At 37.1% G+C, this 20,221-nt stretch overlaps 1 protein-coding gene across 2 annotated transcripts; it reads right to left on the bottom strand.

The window, feature by feature from the left end:
• Nucleotides 1–837: 837 nt before the first annotated feature.
• Nucleotides 838–5,185, bottom strand: LOC107630754 (aspartate--tRNA ligase 2, cytoplasmic-like). Of its 2 annotated transcripts, XM_088509746.1 has the most exons (8): nucleotides 5,011–5,137; nucleotides 4,792–4,923; nucleotides 4,537–4,658; nucleotides 4,049–4,311; nucleotides 3,840–3,935; nucleotides 3,596–3,649; nucleotides 1,964–2,986; nucleotides 838–923 (listed from the first exon to the last, which is right to left on the bottom strand). In XM_088509746.1, exons 2-5 carry the CDS (start codon nucleotides 4,830–4,832, stop codon nucleotides 3,915–3,917), a joined length of 447 nt encoding a protein of 148 aa, XP_088365872.1. In that variant the 5' UTR covers nucleotides 4,833–4,923; nucleotides 5,011–5,137; the 3' UTR covers nucleotides 838–923; nucleotides 1,964–2,986; nucleotides 3,596–3,649; nucleotides 3,840–3,914. The 2 variants fall into 2 exon arrangements, with proteins under 2 accessions (XP_088365872.1, XP_088365871.1); XM_088509745.1 differs by having other exon boundaries at nucleotides 1,964–3,649; nucleotides 5,011–5,185.
• Between the last annotated feature and the right edge of the window lie 15,036 nt (nucleotides 5,186–20,221).

Here is a 20,221-nt window from a genome sequence, read left to right as displayed (position 1 = left end):
AAATCCTTCCAAGAGAGTTTCAATTTTAACTAGGAACCAAAAGTGGTCTAGAGTTTACAATTTTTTAAGGTTTCGTTTTTATTTTAATAAACAATTTACTTGTTATTAAGTTTTGTTTAGAATTTGGTTTAGTGGAATACATTTTCTTTTGTTCTTCTTTGAATTTTTATAGTTTTACTTAGTGAAATTATTAAATGTTCTTATTAGGCAACTTCATATCTTAGTTTATTGTTTACTTTTCAGTACTAATGAAAATGAATAACAGAAAAATTATAAATTTTCAGTTCTAGAATTTGAAAGAATCCATTGTAGTTTCAAGTTTAAATTTAATGAACAAATAAATAAATCCATTCCTAGGTATCTAGCCAGAAAAAAAAAACTGTTCTTGAACTAGCGCTGCGTCAGTCTCATATAGGTAAGAAGTAACGTAATATGAATAAATTAAGACTTAACGAGTATAGATAACAGAAAGTGCAATGTCATCTCCAACAAGATGTGTGCGTATTGGTCTGCGACTTTGCGAGTTGATTGCCGTGGTGGTATCAGTGTATTAGAGGTGCATCTTGCATGGGTGATGCCAAACAAGGTTCTTTATTTTTACCTTTTATTTTCTTGGTCATGTTTCCACCATTATGTAGAAATTCATCACTCATCAAATAAACATGAAACAAAATTTGGTACCAAACGGGGAGACATTCATATTACGTCTTGCCTCAAACTTCGGTTAAAGGAAACTCAAAATGCACCATCCTAATCATATGACCACTAGTGAATAAAATACCCAGTGCGAAACACTACCTACCTAATGCAATCAAACACCATTCTATCATTCTATACTCTTCGAACGTTATTCAGGCCACAGAAGAGCATTACTACGGGCTCCAATCCATCTCCAAAAGCCATGGTGTGTTGGTGCACCAGATCTGAATTATCAACAAACCAATTAGTTTTTGATATCAGGTAATTTAATTTGTTGAAAATATAAATCATTCTATCTGTCCAGTAATAAAAAATAACTGTCGGTTAGACAGTTGTAAAACCCGAAAATCAATGTATCTAAAAGTAATTCGACACTTTTAGCCCAACTATGCCTATGTCAAGCTTGTTGCAAACATTACATAACTAGGATCAAACCGTCATTTTGGCCCTAGAAATATCTGGCGAGATAGCCCTCTCATTTTGTGGATGGTTTTTCAGGTACCATGAAATAATTATCAATTATTAAGGAACCATTTTTTCAACAAAAAATAGTAATTTCTGTCGAGTGGAAACAATATTTCAGGTACCATGAAATGTTACCAATTTTTAAGGGATCATTTTGTCACAAACAAATATTTCAAGGGTCAAAATAATGGTTTACTCGTTTGGACACAAATTATGTCTAGATATATTGATTTTTAGAAGGAAAAAATTTATTAAAATGATATTTACTAATGGATGGAGACAGTAGCTACCAGAGTTACGAAGAGAATCACTGAATATGGCAAAGAGGAACCGAGAAAGAGGCCATGAAAAATGCTTGAAAGAATCAAAATATGTAGATATTGTCTTGACATTAATGCCACAAGACTCAGCCCATTTTTCCAACATTTCTGGATCGTGGACACACTGAGTTCCTGAAATGATCTCCTCATCTAAGGGGCAAGCAATACAAAACACATTGAATAAAAAACAGTGGCAACCTCTAAACTTCTGTGGAAATAATTATATCTATGAAAAAGCAATGATGACTGTGAGAAATACTTGCATGCTCCAAGACAAATATATCCATTTATTTTCATTTATAATGTTTAAAAACTATATAAAATATCAAGAATAAGTGGCTATTAATGTTTCTAAAACACACATTAAATGTGCTCCAGGAGTTTACAAGTGTTCTCTTACGGATACAGTATAGATGAAAAGTTCAATGAAATCATTTCTCGTACTAATGCAATGTATGACAAAATCTCTTATTACTTACCTCTAATAAAGACATCAAATGAGTTGGAGTACTGTGGATTACTATAGCAAGGCATTGTGTAAAATGGTCCGACAACAAAGGGGTACTATAGAACTCCGTACCAAAACTATAAACAAAAATTAGAACAAGTTAATCCAAAATAATAGGTCATTAAAAAATAAATAAAATATTGAGTAGAGTGACAATTAGGTTCTTGAAGATTTTGACTTCGGAGTAATTAGTCCCTAGAGAAAAAAAAAGTACCAATTTGGTCAACCAGGATAGCAAACAGTGGATACATGATGTCTTTATATCAATTCATCAACTAAAACTTAACAGTGATGCTTATATGTACTGTTAATTACTTTGACATGTTTATCTATGAAAGATAGTCATGTAGATAACAATTGTTAGAACGAAACTTCATAGGATTTGTTATAAATAGATTAGCTGCTAAACTGTATATGAAAACTCAAGATACTAAATGCTTCACTGTCTAAAACTACATCGTTTTTCTGCTCACGTGACAATAACGAGACATGCACCACTGTAAATAATGAAATATATGGACAATTCGGTTTTGTTTTACACTATTCATCGACAGAAGGAGATACATGTCCACCGTTTGCTATCTTGGAGGACCTAATTGATACTTTTTTCTTCTTCAAGGACTAATTAGTCCAAGGTCAACATCTTCGAGAATCTATTTGTCACTTTACTCTTATTACACTTCTTTGTTGTGTGTGTGACGAGAGAGATAGAGTAAAACTAGCTGCCCCAACTTCCTTTCAGCTTCAGTATTCAAGTCACCAAAAGGTTCAATCTCTAAGAGAGAGAGTTACTTCTCTATAACTAGCTGCCTCAACTTCCTTTCAGCTTCGGTATTAAAGTCACCGAAAGGTTCAATCTCTTCTCCAGCATCTTATGAAGCAAAATTATAAGTACATGCAAGACATACCATTTTCTAATATTCTTATTAATGAAGATAAACAAAATTCTGAGTGTTGAGGTCAATCAACAATTGCAAAGAAAATCGAGAACCATCTATAAGAGGAAAAATAGAGGGGAAGCCTCAGCATCAATGAAGCATCCCTTAGAACAGAACACAGAAAACCAAGAACCATCTATAAGAGGAAAATAGAGGGGAAGCCTCAGCATCAATGAAGCACCCTTTAGAACAGAACACAGGGAACCTGATTAGGCATCAAGACAATAATTTCATCCTTTTTGGGACTATAAACCCGTTTTAACTTGCAAGCACACAAGATTATGATACGGACTGAGAATGAGGTCTTTGACATAAATTTTCCTTAACCCCAATTCTTTTTCAATTAACAATATGGACTCCATCACATTTTCTAATAAACCTTTGACTATTGTGAATAATGTTTTCGTTGACTTTTTAGTTGAAATTAGAAATTAGAAAATAGAACAACATAACTTTTTTCATAATGCAATAGCATCGTCTGATCCACGTAGCATGCCTAAACTAGTGGCCCAAGACTTTGTTATTACCACTGTTCTTGTATAACCCCTCCATGTTTACGGAGCATATATCTTATTAAGAAAGAAGAAAGTCCCCCAATTCAAAAAAAAAAAAAAAATTGTTCATGATTTGTGAATTAGGTACTAAGAAAGTTTTTTTAAGCTTACCTTGAGCATCTGAACCCCTTCTTCATATGTAAGCCGTAGAGTCTGACAAAGATACTGCATATTAACCGGGATATATCAGATCATGAATAAAATCATATAAGCCTTTAAGCATTGCATTCATTTGTATTCACATTTTTTCAACTGGTAGTTCATAGCATAACAAATACAACATGGTATAGTTAACAATATTTACTCTTTTATTTAATACAATTTCTTTTTTAATAGAAGATGCTTAGTTGCTTACCTTTAAAGGTTCAAATGGGTACTGGTGTGCCACTGCACAGCTTCAAGAGCCTTCTTACAATTCTGGTTCAAGCTATCAAATATTGAGACAAACAACCTATCGACTTTATCCATAATCTGCTCAAAAACTCAAATATCACTAAATCAGGTTATGTACCACAATAATTTCAAAACCATACCAAGAAACATATGCCTAAAAGTCAAATATACCTCATAATAATGCTTCTTAATCTCCATTTCAACATCAAGACCAGGAAACTCACACAGATGTCTGTGTGTGAAGGAATCCTCAGCCCTAAACGCAGGACTAATCTCAAAAACACGGCCAAAATAAGCACATATTGCCATTTGCCTATGAAGCTGTGGTGATTGGATAAGGCAAGCAGGGTGCCCTTTATAGCCCAGTCTGAAAACAGCAGCTCCACCCTCACTTGACCCAGCAATCAACTTTGGAGTGTGGATTTCAACAGAGCCTCCAGATAATAAGAATTGTCTAAATGCCTACCCAACAATGCAATGAAAAATAATTTGATCATTCAACTTGGTATCATGGGGAAAATCTATACCTAAATGTCGTGTATGCATTAATTGCATTAAATTTAAAATTTAAAGCAACCATCGTCTCAACAGCATGCAAGTCAAGAATGAACATGAATAAGTAAGACTCTTCAAAATAAAATTCAGATGAAATGCTTTACATTTCCATCTTGTGGTTGAATGCGAAAAATTCCTTTGATTAGTTGGGGTTCTGAGGTCAAGTACTCTAAAGTTCAAACGTGTATCCTGATTAACACGAACAAGTTGTTCACCACTCACCAGCCTGCATTCATTAAGAGAATTAGTTAACCAATAGAAGAAAAGAAATGAAGTAAAAGATAAGCTCCTGCAAACAAATCACCGAAAGAAGGAGTCAATCAAGTTGACAAAGACCCAGACACTTCCAATCAATGTACCTGAAGTGTCTTCTCAATTTCAGCTTCACTTCGAGCAGCATTCTCGAGATTAATTGGTAGAGTTGAAAGGGCCCTGCTAACACAATACAACTTCCTCACTTGAACCTCCACCTATCAGCAAAATAGCTTCTCCTACGTGAATGTGAGGTAAGTGTTAAACCCTCAGCAATACAGTGACCTCCTCTGGATTATTTATTATCAACGCAAGCGATATCTTACCTTTGATCGGTTATTCTTCATGAAGTAATGAGCTGCATTAATGTATAAATCATCTTGGTGTGCGCTACAATTAGCTAGTTCTATCATTGTAAAATCAAGCAAATTTACCATCTCTATCATCAAAAACAACGCTTTCCCTTTTCCATTCTATATTATAAACCTTGCAAATATTTCTAAACCCAAACCACTGTTGCTTCAACCAAATTCAAAATAGTGGTTGTTAGGAGCTTGTTAGGAAACATATGAATTAAAAATTTAAAATTCACTTAAAAATTAGAATTTTTTTTGTTAACAAATAAAAAGAAAGAATTTGAATTTTTTTAATAATTTTAATTTTCATTTTTATTTTATTTATAAATCAGTCTAAAAAAGGTTGATTTTAAAATTAATTTTTACACTAAATAAGTTCAATATGTCAAATATTAAATGTAAAAAATATTTCTATTTATTATTGGTTATTTTAATTTTGTTCAAAGTATTTAGTCTTCTCTCTTCTTCTTGTTTAAAAACTATTTGAATGTAAAAAAAGAATTTTATTTCTTTTAAGGGAATGTCATTAGTGGAAAAAGAATAATCAAGTTCCATATGAAAAGTTGAAATGACTGCCGTACAGCAATTATTAGTAATATTAGTTTTGATTCAAAATTAAATGTATTTATAAACCGATACAACATGGTTTGGTTGGAGCAACCCTTTGATGACCAGTTTTTTTTGGATGAATTAGTTTATATTTTATTTTTGGACTTTGCCATATGATCCACATCCACAATTCACCCAAACACAATTCATAGAAATCCATACCTCAAAGATCAAACTTAATTACTATCCATTATCCAATAACATAATCCATTCTCACAAGAACTTCATTTTCTACATTGTCATATGTATAAATTCTGGAAAAACTTTAAAGCCATAAAAATGTTAATAATAAAGGAGATTGATTTTAAAAATTATATTATTTTAAGACTTGTTATATGTAAAATATTACTGGATCGTTGTTAAAGTATTGTAACTAATTACGAAAGACAAATATTATTTTTTTTTGGGTGGTGAAAGATAATAAATATCATATTATATAAGGTTAGTACGTAATAATAAGTATAAGTGTATTTTTTATTTGAAAATTGATGTAGTAGTTTTTGGAGAAGCTACCTAGGTAGTGACAATCATGAAATAACAAGAAAAAACATACTTTAATTTTTAAACCACAGTTATCCATAATGGTTAAAGTATTTAATTTGAGTTTATACCTAAATAAATTTTTAAGTAAAGACATTACAAAACTAAGCAACTAAACAAATAGTAATTAGTATAACGAAAGAAGTTAGTTGAAGATGGACATTTGTACGAGTAGAAAATGTTGTAAGTATTTTAAGTTGTAGTAACAACCATAAAAATTTTTAGTAGATTGTTTAGCAAAATGTAGAGTGTTTAGCAGGAATGACTAACCTGCCTATATATTTAAAATGTTATAAGTTTAAATACCAACATAATCCACAAAATGGATGTCTGATTAATAAGAAGGGGATCAATGTTCATGAGCCTCCAACTTCGTCGTGGCATTGGACCTGCAGGATTGTGACTGGTTTAACTAAGATGACCTCAAAAATTCCAATACCTTGTTGAATTTGCACAAGCTAGCAAAATATGCCCAGCCTCCGAAAATGACTCCGAAACTACTGTCTCGTGTGCTATTAAATCTAATGTAGGTGACTTCGACCTCAATGTGGCCGTATGCGAGAATTAGTGTGTGCCTCTAATCAATAAAAGGGCTCAGATGAGGGACATTTGGCTGATTGTAGCATAACAACAGATCATTAAGAGATAGATACTATTGATGAAGTCACATACAAGAAAATTAATTGGTGCATGTAAACAATGTTAGCAGAGAATAGTATTAAAAGAATAGATTGCAGTTAACTTAGCTCACCAACAAGTGGGAGGACAAGACGCGACCAGTGAGGTCCATCACAAAGAAGGGCCATTTGGTTGAGGATTTCTCAACTATGGCTTTGGCCTTGTTGGAACAAGAATTGTTGATACAGCGGGCACACTGGTAAGTGACTTGCTTTTCATACGGTGTTTCTTCGGACGGTCGAGGTTGGTAGGTGTTTTTGCGGCCACCAAAGTCGAAGATACATACTTGAAAATCAAAGTTGTCCATGTGTTTGAGAAAAAGCATGGAGTCTAGATTTATTTGGTACCTCCGGTAGAACTGTGGCCAACTTCGGATCAATTCGATGCTGCCATTTTGCTGTTCATTCCAGAAGCACTGAAAGCGGACATTTCTTCCATTAGGGACCAGCAGGTTTAGGTAGGGGGTCCGGTTTGAGAGGTCATTCGGAGTGATCGGAAGGGACTGCAAAAGACCAGGCAAGTGTGGTTAACACATTTATCATTCAAGTAGTAATATTGGGTAGGGGGAGATACGGGTTAAGGAAGGTGGCTTACTAGTTTGAACGAGGTGGGTGGTGCACGAAACTGACTACGCAAGTTTCGTATAGATAGACCGGCAAGTGCACGGGGTCGTCCAAGTAATACCTCAGGTGAGTGAGGGTCGATCCCACGAGGATTGTTGGTTTGAGAAAGAAATGGTTACCTTGTAGATCTTAGTCAGGCGGATAGAAAAGATGGTTGTTGTTGTGAAAATGCATAAAACAAAGTAAATAAATAAAACGTTACTAGATAGGTGTGAAATCAACGGTATGAGAACGGTTGAGGTTTCGGAGATGCTTCTTCCTTCTGGATCAACTTTTCTCACCATCTACTCCAACTTCTGATGATTCATTCCATGGCAGGTGGTGGACGGAAATCGTGATTCACACTTTTCACATCTCCGCACAACTAACCAGCAAGTGCACTGGGTCGTCCAAGTAATAAACCTTACGTGAGTAAGGGTCGATGCCACAGAGATTATTAGCTTGAAGTAAGCTATGGTCATCTTGTAAATCTCAGTCAGGTGGATTCAAATGGTTATGAGGTTTTGATAATTGAAAGATAAATAAAACATAAAATAAAATAAAGTTACTTATGTAATTCATTGGTGGGAATTTCAGATAAGCGTCTGAAGATGCTTTGTTGCTTCTGAACATCTGCTTTTCTACTGCCTCCTTCCAACCATGCGTTACTTCCTTCCATGGCAAGCTGTAAGATCCTCTCAGTGAAAATGGTCCTCTACGGTTTCTACACGGCTAATCAACTGTCAGATTTATCGTCTCGGATGAAAAATACCAGGTACAGCTACCGCATGGCTAATCATCTGTCGGTTCCCGCTAGCGTCAGAATAGAATCCATTGATCCTTTTGCACACTATCACTTGCGCCCAACATTCGCAGGTTTGAAGCTCGTCACAGTCATTCCTTCCTGGATCCTACTCGGAATACCACAAACAAGGTTTAGACTTTTCGGATCCCAGGAATGGTTGCCCATTTGGTTCTAGCCTATACCACGAAGATATTAATCTCACGGACACGGTCCGTGTATTAGATATCCAAGAGAATATACTCCAGCTGTCGTCCAATGACTACGTTGAACATCATGTAGACCGCTTTGTGGTTGTCAGGCACACGAATCTTGGCTAAGCGAGTAACGAAAATTCGGTGATTGTCACGGGTCACCCCTTCATTCTGACTTAACTGAATTAAGTACGAGAGTATATCTTGGAGAAGAAGTAGACGTGAATTGAATAGAAAACAGTAGTAATTGCATTAATTCATGAAGAACAGCAGAGCTCCACACCTTAATCTATGGGGTGTAGAAACTCCACCGTAGAAAATACATAAGTGAAAAAGGTCTAGGCATGGCCGAATGGCCAGCCTCTCCAAACGTAAAATATGGAAAAAGCTCAAAAGTGATCAAAAGATATAAAATAAATCTCTAAAAGTAGTTTTTATACTAAACTAGTAACTTAGGTTTACAGAAAATGAATAACTAAGTGCAGATAGTGCGGAAATCCACTTCCGGGGCCCACTTGGTGTATGCTTGGGCTGAGCATTGAAGCTTTCACGTGCATAGGCTGTTCCTGGAGTTAAACGCCAGCTTTGGTGCCAGTTTGGGCGTTTAACTCCAATTCTGGTGCCAGTTTGGGCGTTTTACGCCAAAATGTTTTAGGCTGTCTTTAGACGCCAGTTTGGGCCATCAAATCTCGTGAAAATTATGAACTATTATATATTGATGAAAAGCCCATGATGTCTTCTTTCCAACGCAATTGAGAGTGCACCAATTGGGCTTCTATAGCTCCAGAAAATTCACTTCGAATGCAGGAGGGTTAGAATCCAACAGCATCTGCAGTCCTTTTTCAGCCTCTGGATCAGATTTTTGCTCAGGTCCTTCAATTTCAGCCAGAAAATACCTAAAATCATAGAAAAATACACAAACTCATAGTAAAGTCCAAAAATATAATTTTTGCATGAAAACTAATAAAAATATAATAAAAAGTAACTAAATCATACTAAAAACTATGTAAAAATAATGCCAAAAAGGGTATAAATTATCCGCTCATAACAACACCAAACTTAAATTGTTGCTTGTCCCCAAGCAACTAAAAAAAAATAGGATAAAAGGAAGAGAAAATACAATAAATCTCAAACCTATCAATGAACTTAGTTTCAATTAGATGAGCGGGACTTGTAGCCTTTTTGCTTCTGAACAGTTTTGGCATCTCACTTTATCCTTTGAAGTTTAGAATGATTGGCATCTATAGGAACTCAGAATTCAGATAGTGTTATTGATTCTCTTAGTTCAGTATGTTGATTCTTGAGCACAGCTACTTTATGAGTCTTGGCTGTGACCCTAAGCACTTTGTTTTTCAGTATTACCACCGGATACATAAATGCCACAGACACATAACTGGGTGAACCTTTTCAGATTGTGACTCAGCTTTGCTAGAGTCTCCAGTTAGAAGTGCCCAGAGCTCTTAAGCACACTCTTTTTGCTTTGGACCACGACTTTAACCGCTCAGTCTCAAGCTTTTCAGTTGACACCTTCACGCCACAAGTGATGCGTGAGCATCTTGTCTATCTTTTCCTAGTGAATTTGCATCTAATTTGTTGAATTTAATTAAGAATTAATTATATTTTAGCCACTATGGATGCTATTTTGAGTTTTGTGCAATTTTATTTATTTTAGGTAGCATTCGGATGGATTTGATGAAGTTTCTGCAGAGAAAGAGAAGAAACCAAGGAGATGACCAGTGAATACCGATGTGGACGCATGGCTCACGCGACCGCGCAGAATAGAGGAAATCGCAATGACGCGATCGCGTGCCTGACGCGAACGCGTGGACTGGAATCTGCACAAATGACGCGAACGCATGGACGACGCGGGCGCGTCACATGAGCGATCTACAGAATTAACAGAAAATGCTGGGGGCGATTTCTGGGCTGTTTTGACCTAGTTTCCAGCCCATAAAACACAGATTAGAAGCTGCAGAATGGACAAATCAAGTGGTCCCCATCTATCCATTGAAGATTTGATTATTTAAATTAATTCAAATTTAAATTCAAATTTGAATTCTAGGAAAAGATATTATTTTAATTTTTAGTTTTAGATATTAGATTTTAAATTTATTAGGATTAGTTATAAAAAGGGATCTGATGCCATCAGATTGGAACACGGTACAATTTTACCTGAATTCTTATTTTCTCTTTTCCATGAGCAACTAAACCTCCACTGTTAAGGTTAGGAGCTCTGTCTATTTCTATGAATTAATTTTATTGCTTTTACTATTTTAATTTATGTGTGGATTTATAATTTAAGAATTATTTTCGCTCTTTATTTTATGAATTTGGGTGGAACGAAAGTATGACCCTCTTTCTATTTGAGTTCTTGTAAAACTTGGAAAAGCTCTTTACCTGAACAACAGCTTGAAAACTATTTCTCCTAAATTTTAATTATCTGGATTTAATAGGATACGTGACATATAATCCTTTTACCTCTTGGATAATTAGAGTTTTTGTGGCATATAAACTAGAAATTGATTATCACCCTCTAATTGGAATTAATTGACCAAGGAATTGGCAGTTAATGAATTTTAGGGGAGACTAGGAAGGTCTAAGGAATTAGGGTCTAGTCACATACAGTTTGCCATAAATTAAATCCTGCATAATTAAATTAGTTAGTAAGAAAAGTTAATCCGGAAAAATAGATAACTCTGAAACCTTAACTATCTTCTCCATATATTATTCCCAACTTAATTACTTGCCCTTCTTCAATATTTTTGATATTGTTTATTGTCTTTTATACTGCATCTCAACACCAATTTTTGTTTGTCTAACTAAGCCTATCAAACACTATTGTTGCTTAGTCCATCAATCCTCGTGGGATCGACCCTTACTCACGTAAAGTATTACTTGGTACGACCCGGTGCACTTGCCGGTTAGTAAGTGTAGTTGTAAAAATACCGCACCAAATTTTTGGCGCCGTTGCCGGGGATTGACTGTGATTAACAACTATTCGTTGTTTGATTGCTTAGATTAGATAATTTTCTTTTATTATTATATTTTTTATTTTCTTATTAATTTTTATTTTACATTTTTTTTTGTTATTTTTTCTTTTCTTTTACGTTAATTTTTTTCCTTTACGTTATTAACTTTCTTTTCCTTTTCGTTTATATCCCCTCTCCCCTGTTTCGTTTTTCATTTTTTTATTTTTATTAAAAAAAATAAAAATAAATAAAATAAATAAATAAAAAATAAAAATAAAAATATATATTCTTATTTTCTGAATTTAAGTTTGGTGTCACTCAGTTAATTTTATTTTAAATTTTTTTGTTTATTTTTCCTTTTTAAATTTTCGAAATTTTTATTTATTTATTTAGTTAGTATTTTTATTTTATTATTTTACACAGGTTACCTCACAGGGACTTCTCTGCACTCTGACGTAGAGAGTCCCATTTTTTTTGTTTTCTGCTTGTGTATGCGTAGAAATAGAGACAAAGAACATCTCTTAGACTTTGATCTTGAACCTGAAAGAACTTTCAGGTGACGTTTACAACAAGCAAGACTTTGCAAGGCTGCAGAATCCACTATGGCAAATAATAATAATAATACCAATATGGTAAATCCGAATGGGGATGATCAGCAGAGAAGAGTGCTTGGCTCTTATTCTGCCCCTACTGCAGATCTCTATGGAAAAAGCATTGTGGTGTCTCCTATAACTGCAAACAACTTTGAGTTGAAGCCACAATTGGTCACCCTGGTGCAACAAAACTGCCAGTATCATGGACTTCCTCATGAAGATCCAAATCAATTTATTTCTGATTTTCTGCAGATATGTGATACTGTGAAGACAAATGGAGTAAACCCAGAGGTGTACAAACTCATGCTTTTCCCATTTGCTCTGAGGGATAAAGCAAAGCTATGGCTAGATTCCCAACCAAAAGAGAGTTTGAATACTTGGGAAAAGGTTGTTACAGAGTTTCTCACTAAATTTTTCCCACCAAAGAAGCTAACTAAGCTTAGGTTGGAGGTTCAGACCTTCAAGCAGAAGGACGATGAAACTCTTTATAAAGCTTGGGAGAGATACAAGCTACTGACTAGGCAATGCCCTCCTGACATGTTCTCCAAGTGGACCCAACTGGATATCTTTTATGAAGGCTTAGGAGAGATGTCAAAGATGAGCTTAGATACCTCTGTAGGCGGTTCATTGCACAAGAAGAAGACACCAGAGGAGACTATTGAGCTGATTGAATTAGTTGCAAGCAACCAATATCTCTACTCATCTAACAGGAATCCTGTGAACTCTGAGACCTCTCAAAAGAAAGGTGTGTTGGAAGTAGAAGCTGTTAATGCTCTTCTTGCTCAGAACAAGCTGATGTCTCAGCAAATAAATCTACTTACTCAACAGATGGGTGGCATGCAAGTCTCAGCTATCAACACCCAAAATCCACCACAGGAAGTCTCCTATGACATGACAGGTAATTTTGTGCAAAATGATAATTATGATTATGCTCAACCCTCTTCTGAACAAGTTAATTACATGGGGAGTAGTCTGAGGAATCCCAACAATGATCCATATTCTAAGACATACAATCAGGGGTGGAGGAATCACCCAAATTTTGGATGGAGGGACCAACCTCAGAGACCTCAGAACTTCAACAATAGTTCTCAGGGCGGTTTCCAGCAGAACAATAATTTTGAAGCAATATTGACAGATTTTAGACAGGAAACCAGAGCATCCATCAAGAACCTGGAGATTCAAATGGGTCAATTAGCCACAAAGGTTAATGAAATTGATCAGAGGACCACTAATAGCCTTCCTGGTAACACAATACTAAATCCAAGAGAGGAATGCAAGGCTATCACTGTAATAAGTGAACAAGTGGCAAGTGCGGAAGCACAATTTATGCAGGAAACCAAGGCCTCCATTAGAAACTTAGAGGTGCTAGTGGGCCAACTGAGCAAGCAAATACTTGAGAGGTCTGCAAGTACATTTCAAGGTGATACAGTGGTGAATGATGAGCGGATATTTTATGCACTTTTTGGGGTTAATTTTATATAGTTTTTAGTATATTCTAGTTAGTTTTTAGTTTATTTCCATTAGTTTTTAGGAAAAATTCATATTTCTGGACTTTACTATGAGTTGTGCATTTTTCTGTAATTTCAGGTATTTTTCTGGCTAAAATTGAGGGAGCTGAGCAAAAATCTGATTCAGGCTGAAAAAGGACTGCTGATGCTGTTGGATTCTGACCTCCCTGCACTCAAAGTGGATTTTCTGGAGCTACATAACTCAAAATGGCGCGCTTTCAATTGCGTTGGAAATTAGACATCCAGGGCTTTCCAGAATATATAATAGTCCATACTTTGCTCAAGGATAGACGACTTAAACTGGCGTTCAACGCCAGTTCTCTGCCCAATTCCGGCGTCCAGCGCCAGAAAAGGATTAAAAGTTGGAGTTCAACGCCAGAAATGGATCCAAACCTGGCGTTGAACGCCCAAAACAGCCTTATGCACGTGAATTGTTTAAGTCTCAGCCCCAGTACACACCAAGTAGGCCCCAGAAGTGGATCTCTGCACCACCCATCATAGTTTACTCATTTTTTGTAAACCTAGGCTACTAGTTTAGTATTTAAACAACTTTTAGAGACTTATTTTGTATCTCATGACATTTTAGATCTGAACTTTGTACTCTTTGACGGCATGAGTCTCTAAACTCCATTGTTGGGGGTGAGGAGCTCTGCTGTGTCTCGATGAATTAATGCAAGTATTTCTGTTTTTCATTCAAACATGCGTGTTCCTATCTAAGATATCCATTCGCGCCTAACTATGGAGAAGGTAATGATCAGTGACACTCATCACCTTCCTCAATCCATGAACGTGTGTCTGGCAATCACCTCCGTTCTACATCAGATTGAATGAATATCTCTTAGATTCCTTAATTAGAATCTCCGTGGTATAAGCTAGATTGATGGCGGCATTCATGAGAATCCGGAAAGTCTAAACCTTGTCTGTGGTATTCCGAGTAGGATTCTGGGATTGGATGACTGTGACGAACTTCAAACTCGCGAATGCTGGGCGTAGTGACAGACGCAAAAGGATAGTAAATCCTATTCCGGTACAACTGAGAACCTGCAGATGATTAGCCGTGCGGTGACAGCGCACCTGGACCCTTTTCACTGGAAGGATGGATGGTAGCCATTGACAACGGTGATCCACCTACACACAGCTTGCCATAGAAGGACGTGCGTGCGTGAATTAGAAGACAGAGGAAAGCAGAGATTCAGAAGACAAAACATCTCCAAAACTCCAACATATTTTCCATTACTGCATAACAAGTAACCTTTAACCCATACTCTCTTGTTTATTCACAATTCAACTGATAAATAAAATTGACTTCCTGACTAAGAATTGCAGGATAACCATAGATTGCTTCAAACCAACAATCTCCGTGGGATTCGACCCTTACTCACGTAAGGTATTACTTGGACGACCCAGTGCACTTGCTGGTTAGTGGCACGAGTTGTGAAAAGTGTGATTCACAATTCGTGCACCAAGTTTTTGGCGCCGTTGCCGGGGATTGGTCCTGTTTGAACAACTGACGGTTTATTTTGTTGCTTAGATTAGGAAAATTTTTCTTTTTGGTTTAGAGTCTCTTATTATTGTTCTTGGTTAAAAATATCCTTCTTCAAAACAAGTGTTACATTTACTGCCCAATTGGCTAGAGCGTTGGTCTAAGTCCGTGGCAGTTTGGTATACTCTTTTTAAAAATCATTTTCAAAAATAGTAATTTCTCTATTAAATTTTGTGCCAAACTTTAAGTTTAGTGTTTTCTTGTTGATTTCCCTCGGGTTTTCGAAAATTTTAGTTAGTTTTCTAAAAATTTTAAGTTTGGTGTTCTTTCTTCATGTTCTTGTGTTCTTGTGAGTCTTCAAAGTGTTCTTGAGTTTTCCTTGTGTCTTGATCTTAAAATTTTTAAGTTTGGTGTTCCTTGGTGTTTTCCCTCCAAAATTTTCAAAAACAAGGAGTATTAGATCTAAAAATTTTAAATCTTGTACTATTTTATTGTTTTTCTCTTTCCTCACTAAATTCAAAAATATTTTTTCTCTCTATTTCTAAAACAAATTTTCGAAAATTATTTTCTAAAAATTCAGATTTTTTTTTAATTTAAAATCTTTTCCAAATCATATCTTTTTCAAAACTTCCTAACCACTTTCTCTCTCCTCAATTTTTTCGAAAATATTCACCAATTTTTTTACTTTATTTTAATTTATTTATTTTCTAAATAAGTAAATAAATAAATAAATAAATAAAAATAAATTTTTTTATTTGACATCATCTCACTTTCTCCATCATGGATCTAAGTGGAAATGAACAGTCCAGGAGGACTCTGGGGTCATATGCTAACCCCTCTACTGCTTCATATGGGAGTAGTATCTGCATACCCTCCATTGGAGTTAGTAGCTTTGAGTTGAATCCTCAGCTCATTATCATGGTGCAGCAAAGCTGCCAGTATTCCGGTCTTCCACAGGAAGAACCTACAGAGTTTCTGGCACAATTTTTACAAATTGCTGACACAGTACATGATAAGGAAATAGATCAGGATGTCTACAGACTATTACTGTTTCCATTTGCTGTAAAAGATCAAGCTAAGAGGTGGTTAAATAACCAACCTAAGGCCAGCATAAGGACATGGAAACAGCTGACAGAAAAATTCCTGAATCAATACTTTTCCCCAAAACGGATGACACAGCTAAGGCTGGACATCCAAGGCTTTAAACAAGGAGATAGTGAATCTCTTTATGATGCCTGGGAGAGATACAGAGAGATGCTATGAAAATGCCCTTCTGAAATATTTTCAGAGTGGGTTCAGTTAGACATCTTCTATTATGGGCTTGCTGAAGGAGCTCAGATGTCTCTAGATTACTCAGCTGGTGGATCTATCCACATGAGAAAGACAATTGAAGAGGCTCAAGAGCTCATTGATAAGTTGCCAGGAATCAGCATCTGTACCTAAGCAGTGACCCTTCCATGAAAGAAGAGGTTAAAATAGCAACTGCTGAACTCAGTCCTGTAAAACAAGCTGCTGAATTCAATCAGCAATTGGACTTTCTAACAAAGCAGTTAGCCGAATTCAAGGATATACTACAAGAGACAAGGATGGCTAATATACATATGGAAGAACAGTTTAAGCAAACAAAGCAGCAGCTGTCAAGGCAAATAACAGAAGAATGCCAAGCAGTTCAATTAAGAAGTGGAAAAATATTAAATACCCCACCTCAAGGCAGCAAAAAGCTAAGAAATGAGCAAACCACCCAAAATTCACCTGAGGACAGTAAGAGCCTAGGGAAAAGTAATTCTGGAACTAAAACGCCAGAAATTTGGTGGAAGGCTGGCGCTGAACGCCCAGACCACGCTCAGGACTGGCGTTCAACGCCAGAAACAAGGCAGGACTGGCGTTCAACGCCAGAAATAGGCAAGGATCTGGCGTTGAACGCCCAAAATGGGCAAGATCTGGCGTTGAACGCCCAAAATGGGGCACAGTTCTGGCGTTCAGACGCCAGGAACAGACAAGGAGTTGGCATCTAACGTCACTCCAGTTTCTAACTCTGGCACTCAATTGCCAGTGAGGGATCAGACACACACAAATGCTGAAAGCAACCCCTCTAAAAAGGCTTCTTCAACCACTTCTGTAGGCAATAAACCTACAGCAACTAAGGTTGAGGAATATAAAGCCAAGATACCTTATCCTCAAAAACTCCGGAAAGAGGAGCAGGATAAGCAATTTGCTCGCTTTGCAGATTATCTCAGGACTCTTGAAATAAAGATTCCATTTGCAGAAGCACTTGAGCAAATACCTTCTTATGCCAAGTTCATGAAAGAGATCTTGAGTCATAAAAAGGATTGGAGAGAAACAGAAAGAGTTCTCCTCACTGAAGAATGCAGTGCAGTCATTCTGTCCTGAAAAGCTTAAAGACCCTGGGAGTTTTCTGATACCATGCATATTAGAAGGTCAATGCACCAAGACAGCTTTATGCGATCTTGGGGCAAGCATCAACCTAATACCTGCATCCACTATCAGAAAGCTTGGCTTAACTGAAGAAGTTAAACCAACCCGGATATGTCTCCAACTTGCTGATGGCTCCACTAAATACCCATCAGGCGTGATTGAAGACATGATTGTCAGAGTTGGGCCATTCGCCTTTCCCACTGACTTTGTTGTGCTGGAAATGGAGGAGCACAAGAGTGCTACTCTCATTCTAGGAAGACCCTTCCTAACAACTGGACGATCCCTCATTGACGTCCAACAGGGGAAAATAACCCTGAGAGTCAATGATGATGTGTTTAAGTTGAACGCTGTCAAAGCCATGTAGCATCCTGACACATCAAAAGACTGCATGAAAGTTGATCTTATTGACTCTTTGGTAGAAGAGATCAACATGGCTGAGAGTCTCGAATCAGAGTTGGAAAATATCTTTAAAGATGTTCAGCCTGATTTAGAGGATTCAGAGGACATGAAAGAGCCTCTAAAATTTCTTCTGGAAGAAGAAAAACCTCCTAAACCCGAGCTCAAGCCATTACCACCATCCTTGAAATATGTATTTCTGGGAGAAGGTGACACTTTTCCAGTGATCATAAGCTCTGCCTTAAATTCACAGGAAGAGGAAGCACTTATTCAAGTGCTAAGGACACACAAGACAGCTCTTGGGTGGTCCATAGGTGACCTTAAGGGCATAAGCCCAGCTAGATGCATGCACAAAATCTTATTGGAGGATAATGCTAAACCAGTGGTTCAACCACAGAGACGGCTAAATCCAGCCATGAAGGAAGTGGTGCAGAAAGAGGTCACCAAATTACTAGAGGCTGGGATTATTTATCCTATTTCTGATAGCCCCTGGGTGAGCCCTGTCCAAGTCGTCCCAAAAAAGGGAGACATGACAGTGATTCATAATGAAAAAAATGAACTGGTTCCTACAAGAACAGTTATAGGGTGGCGCATGTGTATTGACTACAGAAGGCTCAATACAGCCACCAGAAAGGATCATTTTCCTTTACCATTCATAGACCAGATGCTAGAAAGACTAACAGGTCATGATTATTACTGCTTTTTGGACGGCTACTCAGGCTATAACCAGATTGCAGTAGATCCTCAGGATCAAGAGAAAACAGCATTCACATGTCCATCCGGAGTGTTTGCTTATAGAAGGATGCCATTTGGGCTGTGTAATGCGCCTGCAACCTTCCAGAGATGCATGCTCTCTATTTTCTCTGATATGGTGGAAAAATTTCTGGAAGTCTTCATGGATGACTTCTCAGTATATGGAGACTCATTCAGCTCCTGTCTTGATCACCTGAAACTTGTTCTGAAAAGATGCCAAGAGACCAACCTAGTTTTAAACTGGGAAAAATGTCACTTCATGGTGACTGAAGGCATTGTTCTTGGGCATAAAATCTCAAACAAGGGAATAGAGGTAGATCAAGCAAAAATAGAGGTAATTAAAAAATTACCACCACCTGCCAATGTTAAGGCAATCAGAAGCTTTCTGGGGCATGCAGGATTCTATAGGAGGTTTGGTGCACGAAATTGTAATGTTACTGTTCACATTACTCTCTTACAACTTCGCACAACTAACCAGCAAGTGCACTGGGTCGTCCAAGTAATACCTTACGTGAGTAAGGGTCGAATCCCACAGAGATTGTTGGTTTAAAGCAATCTATGGTTATCTTGTAAATCTTAGTCAGGAAGTCAATTATGTTTATCAGTTGAATTATGAATAACCAGTAGAGCATAAATTAAAAGTTACATGTTGTGTAGTAATGGAGAATATGTTGGAGTTTTGGAGATGCTTTGTCTTCTGAATCTCTGCTTTCCTCTGTCTTCTGATTCACGCACGCACGTCCTCCTATGGCAAGCTGTGTGTTGGTGGATCACCGTTGTCAATGGCTACCTTCCATCCTTCCAGTGAAAACTATGCTCACGCGCTCTGTCACAGCATGGCTAATCACCGGTTGGTTCTCGATCCGGTTGGAATAGGATTTACTATCCTTTTGCATCTGTCACTAACGCCCAGCCTTCAGGAGTTTGAAGCTCGTCACAGTCATTCAATCCTTGAATCCTACTCGGAATACCACAGACAAGGTTTAGACTTTCCGGATTCTCATGAATGCTGCCATCAGTTCTAGCTTATACCACGGAGATTCTGATTAAAGAATCTAAGAGATACTCATTCAATCGGATATAGAACGGAGGTGGTTGTCAGGCACACGTTCATGGTTTGAGGAAGGTGATGAATGTCACGGATCATCACCTTCATCATAGTTAAGCGCGAATGAACATCTTAGATAGGAACAAGCGTGTTTGAATGGAAAACAGGAATACTTGCATTAATTCATTGAGACACAGCAGAGCTCCTCACCCCCAACAATGGGGTTTAGAGACTCATGCCGTCAGAGAATACAAAGTTTAGATCTGAAATGTCATGAGATACAGAATAAGTTTCTAAAAGTTGTTTAAATACTAAACTAGTAGCCTAGGGTTACAAAATACGAGTGGACTATGATGGATGATGCAGAGATCCACTTCTGGGGCCCACTTGGTGTGCTGGGGCCCACTTGGTGCGTGCTGGGGCTGAGACTTTAAGCAATTCACGTGCAGAGGCCATTTGTGGAGTTGAACGCCAGTTTTTATGCTAGTTTGGGCGTTCAACTCCAGTTTTTGATCCTTTTCTGGCGCTGGACGCCAGAATTGGGCAGAGAACTGGCGTTGAACGCCAGTT

Source organism: Arachis ipaensis, chromosome B3 (assembly GCF_059453495.1).
Source record: "Arachis ipaensis isolate K30076 ecotype BB chromosome B3, ASM5945349v1, whole genome shotgun sequence".
In the NCBI taxonomy this organism is placed as follows: Eukaryota; Viridiplantae; Streptophyta; class Magnoliopsida; order Fabales; family Fabaceae; genus Arachis; species Arachis ipaensis.
The sequence above is the reverse complement of the archived record's forward strand: the minus strand, read 5'-3'. Positions and strand labels throughout refer to the sequence as shown.